General features: G+C 41.4%; 1 protein-coding gene across 4 annotated transcripts in view; it reads right to left on the reverse strand.

The window, feature by feature from the left end:
* nedd4a (NEDD4 E3 ubiquitin protein ligase a) overlaps nucleotides 1–10,000 on the reverse strand; it is a 39,247-nt gene that overhangs the window by 17,250 nt on the left and 11,997 nt on the right. Inside the window, exon 1 of one of the 4 annotated variants that reach the window (XM_031314137.2) lies at nucleotides 7,924–9,770. The exons of 2 other annotated variants lie outside the window; for them this stretch is intronic. In XM_031314137.2, the coding sequence (XP_031169997.1) occupies nucleotides 7,924–9,252 (1,329 nt within the window). In that variant the 5' untranslated portion in view covers nucleotides 9,253–9,770. Of the gene's footprint in view, nucleotides 1–7,923; nucleotides 9,771–10,000 lie in introns of those variants that run through there. One more of the 4 variants, XM_031314138.2, reaches the window with a different exon arrangement.

Below are 10,000 nucleotides of genomic sequence, written 5' to 3' on the forward strand. Positions count from 1 at the left end.
ATCTGCACGACCTATTCAGAAGACTACCTGATCTCAGATCAGTGGTGTAGCCTATGTAAATGTTGGGGCGTGACAAAGATAGAGACAGAGGCAGAGGCAGTTTCAAATTGTGAGATTTGCAGAGGAAAGGGATGTCAATGGGATTTTGAGGTTCTATGTATGTCCTATTTACCTACCAAACTGTCGTTATTCAACTATGACAAGGTAAAATCGGTTTTGCATTCTATCACCCCTTTAAAACAAAGTTGAAGGACATTTCTGAACCACATTGTCCTGTCCCACAATAGGTCTGCGTGGGTAATCTCATTTTATAGCATTTTTTCACATTTAAATCAATAAATTGAGTGCATCTTAGTGTCACACAGATCTACCTTCATCTAAATTTCACTTTCACTCCACAGTATATTTGATCTTACACTTAAACCCAGAGCCCATGTAACAGGCACCCACTACTTATATATATATATATATATATATATATAAATGTATAAATATTTATCAATACACTGCTCTTCATAGCTTTTAATGATCTGCTCAGACGACGAGAAACTGAACCATACAAACAATGACAAACGTATTGGACAACTGATCCCTCTGTCAAATTAAAACTCACTCGCTTATTTCATAAGCAGCAATGCATAAACAATGAGTGAGACCAAGCTTAACAAAGAGGAAGTGTATGCTTTGGACGATGGTCCAGACTGTTCGGGCTCCACACCTGGCTGAAACCCCACTGCGCTTCCCTGGGCATTCCCTATGTCGACAACTTCAACTTGTTCTGGGAGAGGCCCAGCCTGCTGAAACATGATGGTCTCCACCCAAACCGACATGGAGCCAGGCTGCTATCTGACAACATAACGACCACACTGAAAGTTAAGTATTGACATTCTGTTGAAAATATCACAGATTCATGCCCCCTAGGTATTGATCCTAATGGCACTTTACAAGTGAATGAATCTGAAAATGTTTTCTGCAGGGTAAAATGTAATACTAGTACTATTCCAGTTATAATCAACAATAGACCATGTGTGTTGAATCCCCTAAGTAATAAGGAGTTGACTGCAAACAGTCAATTTAGCATCCAGTTCACGTCAGCCACAGGTAACCAAAAAAGGGGCAATACTTAACAACCTAATTGGAATTACAACTACCACTGCAATGATAGAACAGGATAGGAAAATTAGATGCGGTCTACTAAATATCAGATCTCTGTCTTCTAAAGCAATACTAGTAAACGAATTGATATCCGATAATCAAATTGATATATTCTGTCTAACTGAAACCTGGCTGGGCCATGAAGATTATGTCAGTCTAAATGAAGCCACTCCTCCCACTCATATTAATACTCAAATTCCTAGAGGCTCAGGCCGAGGAGGGGGAGTTGCAGCCATATTTGACTCTAACCTGTTAATTAATCCTAAACCTAAACTAAATTATAACTCTTTTGAAAATCTCGTTCTTAACCTTCAGCATCCAACATGGAAAACAGTACAGCCTATTATATTTGTTGTTGTCTACCGAGCACCAGGTCCATATTGTGAATTTTTATCGGAATTCTCAGAGTTTTTATCATGTGTAGTCCTAAAATCAGACAAAGTACTTATTGTAGGTGATTTTAATATCCATGTGGACGTTGACAGCAATAGCCTTAGTACTGCTTTCAACTCACTACTAGATTCAATTGGTTTCAGTCAGAGTGTGCATGAGGCCACGCACTGTTTTAACCACACCCTCGACCTTGTGCTGGCATATGGCATCAAAATTGAAGACGTAATAGTATTCCCGCAAAATCCTTTATTATCAGACCACTTCTTAATAACTTTCGAATTCTTACTACCCGATTATACGAAATTAGATAAAAGCTTCTACGCTAGAAGCCTATCTGACAGTGCTATAGCTAAATTTAAGGAAGATATTCCAACAGCACTAAACTCATTAACGTGCCGTAATATAACAGAGGATCTTTATGTAAACTTTAGTCCCTCTCAAATTGATCATTTCGTAGACGATGCTACGGCCTGCCTACGGACGACTTTAGACTCTGTTGCTCCCCTTAAAAAGAAGACGATGAAGCAAAGGAAACTAGCACCTTGGTATAACTCCCAAACTCGTAAATTAAAGCAAATCTCGCGCAAACTTGAAAGTAAATGGCGTTCCACCAAACTGGAAGAATCTCGTTTAGACTGGCAAGACAGTCTGAAAACCTATAGGAAGACCCTAAGAAAGGCCAGATCAGACTACTATTCATCACTAATAGAAGAAAATAAGAACAACCCAAGGTTTCTTTTCAGCACTGTAGCCAGGCTGACAGATAGCCACAGCTCTATTGAGCCATCTATTCCTATAGCTCTGAGTAGTGATGACTTCATGAGTTTCTTTAACGATAAAATTATAACAATTAGAGATACTATTCATCACCTCTTTCCCCCAACCTCTAATGGGTCACCTTTAACTGACAGACTGCTAGAAAGAACGACTAGACCTGACATATACTTAGATTGCTTTTATCCTATAAACCCTCAACAATTAATGCTAAAGGTCTCTTCAGCTAAGCCATCTACCTGTCTCTTGGACCCCATCCCAACGAAGCTACTTAAAGAAGCGTTACCCGTGGTTAACACTTCATTGCTAGATATGATAAATATGTCTTCATTGACAGGTTATGTACCGCAGTCATTTAAAGTAGCTGTGATAAAACCTCTACTGAAAAAACCCACCCTCGATCCTGAGGTCTTAGCCAACTATAGACCTATATCTAACCTTCCCTTTCTCTCCAAGATCCTTGAGAAAGTAGTCGCTAACCAGTTATGTGATTTTCTACATAGCAATAGCTTATTTGAGGACTTTCAGTCAGGATTTAGAAAGCATCATAGCACAGAGACGGCACTGGTGAAAATCACTAACGATCTTCTAACTGCATCAGACAAAGGACTTGTCTCCGTACTTGTGTTATTAGATCTTAGTGCTGTATTCGATACTATTGACCATACCATCCTCTTACAGAGATTGGAACATTTAGTTGGCATTAAAGGAATCGCACTAAACTGGTTTAAGTCCTACTTCTCTGATCGATCGCAATTTGTTAATGTTAACAATAAACCCTCCAATTACGCTAAAATTAACCATGGCGTTCCTCAAGGCTCAGTGCTTGGACCAATTCTATTCTCCTTATATATGCTTCCTCTAGGCAATATTATTAGGAAACACTCAATTAACTTTCACTGTTATGCGGATGACACCCAATTATATCTGTCAATCAAGCCAGACGAAACCAGCCAGCTAGCTAAACTTCAAGCTTGCATTAAAGATATAAAATCATGGATGGCCTACAATTTCCTGATGTTAAACTCAAACAAAACCGAAGTTATTGTCCTGGGCTCCAAACCCCTACGAACCTCACTAGCCGAAGATATAATTACTCTGGATGGCATTGCCCTGGCCTCCAGTACTACTGTCAGAAATCTAGGAGTTATTTTTGATCAGGATCTATCCTTTAACGTCCATCTAAAACACACCTCTAGAACAGCCTTTTTTCACCTTCGTAACATTGCTAAAATTAGGAACATCCTGTCTCAAAACGATGCAGAAAAACTAGTCCATGCATTCGTTACTTCCAGGCTGGACTACTGTAATTCCTTATTATCAGGATGCTCAAATAAGTCCGTTAGGACTCTCCAGCCCATCCAGAATGCTGCAGCGCGTGTTCTGACAAGAACTAAGAAAAGAGATCATATTTCTCCTGTATTAGCTTCTCTCCATTGGCTTCCTGTAAAATCCAGGATTGAATTTAAAATCCTTCTTCTGACCTATAAAGCTCTAAATGGTCAAGCTCCTTCATATCTTGAGGACCTCTTAGTACCTTATTGTCCCACTAGAGCACTACGCTCCCAGAATGCAGAGTTACTTGTGGTTCCTAGAGTCTCTAAAAGTAGAATGGGAGGCAGAGCCTTCAGCTATCAGGCTCCTCTCCTGTGGAACCAGCTCCCAATCTGGGTTCGGGGGGCAGACACCGTCGCTACATTTAAGACTAAACTGAAAACTCTCCTCTTTGATAAAGCTTATAGTTAGGGAGTGAGGAGTTGCAGTGAACGCCTAGACCGGCGGGGCAGGGTGTATAGCTGCAGACACAGCACCCCTGCTTTTCTCTGCTTCTCTTTACAGTCATCAGATTTACCTATCGTATAATCAATAATATAGTGCCTCTCCTAGTTATGCTGTTATAATTCTAGACTGCCGAGGAAGTTCCTTCTTATGACACGCTCTTTTCTTTTGTTTCCTTTTATGCACATCATGTCTCAGAAGTGCTTGTTACTCACCTAGCTCTGGGGAGTTTACTCCCCGGAGTCCTTATGTTTCTTCTTCACCCAGAACATCGCCTCGGATTAGGGCGACACCAAGACCTGGGTCTTGGGTGCAGCTGTGGCTATGGACCTGCTACACCCTGCTACGCTCTGCGATTCCCTGCAATGCCCGACTACGTCCTGCTGCGTCCACCGCGTCCACCCATGCTCTGCTGTGCCACGCTACATCCTGTACCGTCATAACCCCAACCGTCAGACACCGCCCACCAAGAGTCTGGGTCTGCCGAGGTTTCTTCCTAAAAGGGAGTTTTTCCTCGCCACTGTCGCAATAGCCACTGCTAATGCTTGCTCTTGGGGGAACTATTGGAATTGTTGGGGCTTTATAGAGTGTGGTCTAGACCTACTCTATCTGTAAAGTGTCTCGAGATAACTCTTGTTATGATTTGATACTATAAATAAAATTGAATTGAATTGAAAAAATTGGACACATGACAAGACTGCCCAAGATAAAGAAGACAGCCATAGATAAATGTCCTTTCAGAGCATCCCCTGAAGGTTCATGTGACACTAAATGCAACTCAGTTTAGCATGTGGCATTCAACAGTGCTGACCACGTACTGTACGAGGTTGTGGCAAACAGTTACAGACACATGTTTGGGCATCTGTGGCGCAAGCTCAGTGATATCCATCTTAGTTCTGCAACGACAAACTACTTTTAACAGGTGGACAGCAGCTTGTGAAACCTAAACTTCTGAAGAGCTACTCAGCTAATGTTATTGGAACAGGCAAACAAAGTGTCTGATGATGAACCATCCTGATCAGGAATGTATACGTACACATCTGAGAAAAAAGAACAATTCCATCAAATAAGTTGGAACAAGTTATATTTTGGCAAATACACACAAATACACAAAAACTGCCAAAGCTGCAGAGACTATGTTTGATTGTCATGACAAAGTAAAGCTGAAGCTGTAAAATGAGGAAGCCCTTGTTTTCCACACATTAAAACCATTTGCTGTCACAGCAGGAGGCAGTAACACCAAGTCTGATGGCCTGTTCTGTTCATTTGTTTTGCTGATAAAAGTGTAAAGCAAAACATATTTATTTTAACTCTTAAAGAAAGGAAAATGTCATATTTTGCTTTCTATTTCTCTCCAGTTTTGACAGTTAAAGCCTAAGAGTTAAGCTTGGTGTTGCAGGGCTCTTTTCATAATGGGTGAGTTGCTTCTCTAAAGCACATGTTATCACTTCTGAAGGAATCTAAAAGAGTTCTAGCTTGAACCAAGGAATCTTAGAAAGAAAATCTAAGTTTCCTTGGCTTGAATCAGGCAATGCAACCTACCAACACAAACACACACGCCTGTGGCAGCTGCACAAAACTAGTTGAGAGAGTTGAATCTGGACGGTCCATAATGACATGTAGGTCATGTTCAACTTGATAACCTAGAAAATTAAATTAAAGTTAAATTTGGGCCATTTATACTACATCTTGGTTCTTGGGGTTGTTCAAAATACAGCAGGAAGATTTCTAATTTTTGTTTTCATTTCATTCACATTCATAAAAATGTAATTTCCTCTGGCGTGATTAACAAAGGTTTGGTATGACTTCTTCTTTTTCAACTTCCTTGTGTAATGTGGTCACTACTGCACTACTGGTTGTTCATTAACTCGTAAGATGAGGTTATGAGAGAATTGCAGATAAAAACGGCAGACCTGAAATTTTCATAAAAACACCACACCCAGCTGCATCACAACTGATACATTCAACTATATATACAACTTTGTCTTTAATTGCTTTTGTTTAGTTAATTTCTTACTTCTACTATTGTACTGTTAGTTGTATATACCTCATTTTATTTATTCTACTATATCTTTTCTATTCACCTCTAGGGATCAATAAAGAATGATCTTATCTTATATAGTTTATCAGCTTTAACTTTGTTTCTGTTGCAGTATTTGTATGGATATTACAATAAGCCCATATAGGTCTAGGGATAGGTAGACTTAGATTTTGTCAAATTTTCAATTGTTATAGCCATTTATTTCCCCCTTTGTTTTTGTTTTTTATAGTAGATAGATTAAACATTGTTGTTGGACTGTTTTTAGGCATGAGGTAATCATTTTTACTGCTGCTGTAAAAGGAAAAGGAGTACAAAGTTCATTTAGCCATTTTTTTTTTAAACTTCAATTTCTGGGATAAGAGGAACTCTTAAGACTTATTTTCACATGTGCTTCCTAGTTATTTGAATTATGATATACTTATTGAATGTGAATCATATTGTTGTTTCTCCGTTGTGGGCAGACACAGTCAGGATGTAAACAAAGGTGAGTAGTATTTGATGTAGACTTTGAAGAGGGAGATGTGTGATGTGACACTTGACTAAATACGCATGAAGGACTATGAACATCAAAGCTCAAGTGAAATGAATATACTTGAAACTGGTATTTCACAGGCATTTTAAAGTGAGAATATAAAATCTAGATTTACAAAAACAAATTTAGATCTTTAAAAGTAAAAGGACTGGCTAATTAGGTAAAGAGGAGACCTTCTTACTTGTCAACCTGCTAAATGCAAGGGGAGAGGCTGACACCCGATACTTCACAAACACTGCCTGGCAGGGGGACCCACAGCAAAGGGAACGCACCAACCTTTTACTGGGAAAGGCTCCCGCTCCCATCCTGCCTGCATTACATTACCCCCATCACACACACACCCACACACCATGTCCACAGATGGCTGGCATGACTGTGCGCTGCTCTAGTATCATGCTGTTAAATTTGAATCCACGGGACTGGGCAGTGCTACAGACCACCAGACTATCTGGAGTCAGGGAGAATATTTCAGAGGCACTTTATTTATATCAGCAAGGGGCACTGCTTTTCCCACCACTAAAATTAGCCCGGGTAAATACTTAAGTCGATTACTCATAGCGCTAACAGAATAGTAAAAATGGAGAACTACTCTAAAGTTGAGCATGTCTCCACATACGCCAACAAACGAACATACTCAAGATGAAAGACGGGCAACTTCTCCTTCTCATTCACCCTTTTCTTAGAAACCAACATGCAAATGGATTTACTGTAATGTAACCGAATACCTCTGAATGTTTGTCCACATTGGGCTTGTTAATTGCATGACTTGGCTGTAGCGATCTTCTCAGTTACTGAATGCCACTCTAGCTTGTGGTAAGCCTAATGGCTGACCATGAGTAAACAGAGTTTTGAATGGCGAGCAGTAAAGGAGAGCACAATCATCACCGCATATATATTCCATACTGAAAAATATCGAGTGTCAAAAACTATAAACTTTCCTTCAGCAACTATAAGACAAAGGTTTAGCATAAAGCCAGCATGCCAAAGTATTTGTTATTTGAAATATTCAGGACAGTCCAACTTTAATTTTACAATGTACATGAAAGCAGGAATAAAAGTAAAAACAGTATGAAATCTACTTAAACCAGTTAAACAACTCTATAGGCGACTCCACAGTGTTCCTTTGTAGGGCATTCATGTGTCATGTAAAGGCTTAATTGAAAGCTGTTTGCTTCTGAATACAAGTTTCAGGCTTTTCAGGTTGTTCTTGTTGCTCAGTGAGTATAAACTAGATCCAATGAACACTCACCTTGGTGTTTTGAACCGGACTCTCTGGTGTGTTATTTCCTTTGTGGCTTGTGTTTACATCAGTAACAGAGCTCTGCAACTTAGCTGGGCAGCAAGGAGACAAATGAATGTGCACATGTGGAGAGTGAGGACTACTGAGTTTTGGATTTGAAACGTGACATGAAATTCCTGTGTTAGCGTAGGGCACCTCCAGGGAAAAGCTCCTTTGTATGGCACGATGACAATGGTTTTCATCAGGCCTTTCCTGACCTTTTCCTGATGAACAGACCTTGTGGGCTTTTTCTGACAGTTTAGTTGAGGAGAACAAACAAGCAGAAGTACTACGATAGAGTTTTTTGTGAGGGTTCTGTTCACCCTCGGGATGTGTGGCTGGGTTAGGAGCCTCAGGATATTCCACATTGACTGTAGCCGTGGTTGTAGCTCCCTTCCCGGACACCATTGGTCTCTGGTGGGCAAAGTGCAGCAGCACGCTGCTAGAGTGACGATTCGATCTGTCTAGAGTTGATGACAGTTCCCTTATTTTGCACCTGTCCTCCATTTTTCCTTTTGGTTCATCCTGTATAGGAATATTAAATTGCACCATGTGTTTGGTGTCCCTCAACTCGGATGAACAGCTTCCTTTTGGGAGACGACGGTCACTTGCTGCCGTGGTGGTGGACTCTCTGCAATTCACTTCCTCATCATCTAGTGAGAATTCACTGGCAGATGTCTGAAGAGATGACTGATAAGACCCCCTGGCTGGTGGGAGAGCAGGTAGAGCCACTGGACTGACTGGGGAAGCAGGTGGGGTGCTGCAGGGGCTCTTTGGAAATATAACCAAGGAGGAGCACCGTCTCAGCGGGACTTTGGACTTGCGGCTGAGTAGACTCCTCTCCTGGGTGGTCCTGTGCTTTTCTGAAGCCTCTGGCTCAAAGATGCTGTTGCTGCTACAGTACCCGGCATCGCTGGCCATGCTGCTGCTGCACGAGCTTCCGTCAGAGCCACTGCCTGCTCCTCCTTCACTGGCCCCCGGGTCTCCATCCTCTATATTGCCATTAAGCTCTCCAGTGAGCTTTCCACAGGGCTGCAGCGAGATCTGCAGAATGCTCTTTTTATTAAATCCTCCAGCGTTAACCCTGGGTATGAATACTGAAGAGTACCGCTGTAAATTAGCATAGTTCGGTGACAACGGAGTCACCTTCAAGTGTACAGAACTGTGCGCCAGACTCTCTGCGGGGCTACGAGCTGACACACTGACTCCACTCTGCTCACCATGGCTGCTAAGGCTTTCTGACAGAGGGTCCGTGTTGCTTCTCCTTGACGCAAAATGCAAGCGCAGCCGACGTGCCATTCGTTTAACTCTCTAATCCCTGCAGCATCGGTGAGAGCTGCATGATCAAACTTGCTGGTAGGAAAAAAGGAAAGCAAAGCAACTGCTCCGAGCTCTGCTCTGTGATCACAATCATTAGAGGCTGTACATTGCCAAAATAGCTCTGTTGACAACCTACATTCCTCTCCAGGCTGATCTCAGCTTTTAGTCAGAGGAGGTCAGTGGTTCTGTTTGGAGACATGACCCAAACATACGACCTTTGAAACAAGAGGAATCCTTAAGGGTTAGCCCATTTTAGGCAGCTTAAACCATGTACAGAAAATGAAGTTACACTAAAACTTAAAAAAGGACAGAGCTTCTACTACTGACCTGCTTTATAACCTTAGCTTAGCTGCTAGTTAACCGAAACCTCATGAGTTCAAGCCAGACTAATGTCTAACACCTCGTGTCTGTTCCAGCAGCCTCACTCCAGTTCACCCTTTGGAGAAAACAACAACATGGTAGCCCTCTACGTTACATCTTAGACTGAAGCTCTGGTAAACTGTTACATCTGCCTCAGGCCACTCACTCAAGACTCCACTTCCTGCTGCAGCTATGCTTCTAATGTTTCTGCTGCTCTGTGCCTCCAGAAATATTTTTACCATCTGCTATTGAATTACAGGAAATCAAAAGGGAATGACTTTCAACATAATTCTGTATCAAAATGAGGACTGTGTTGTAAAATCCCATAGCACACAAAAAAACCCACCAAAGGCTGTGAAAATATGCA

Source organism: Sander lucioperca, chromosome 3 (genome assembly GCF_008315115.2).
Source record: "Sander lucioperca isolate FBNREF2018 chromosome 3, SLUC_FBN_1.2, whole genome shotgun sequence".
NCBI classification, from domain to species: Eukaryota; Metazoa; Chordata; class Actinopteri; order Perciformes; family Percidae; genus Sander; species Sander lucioperca.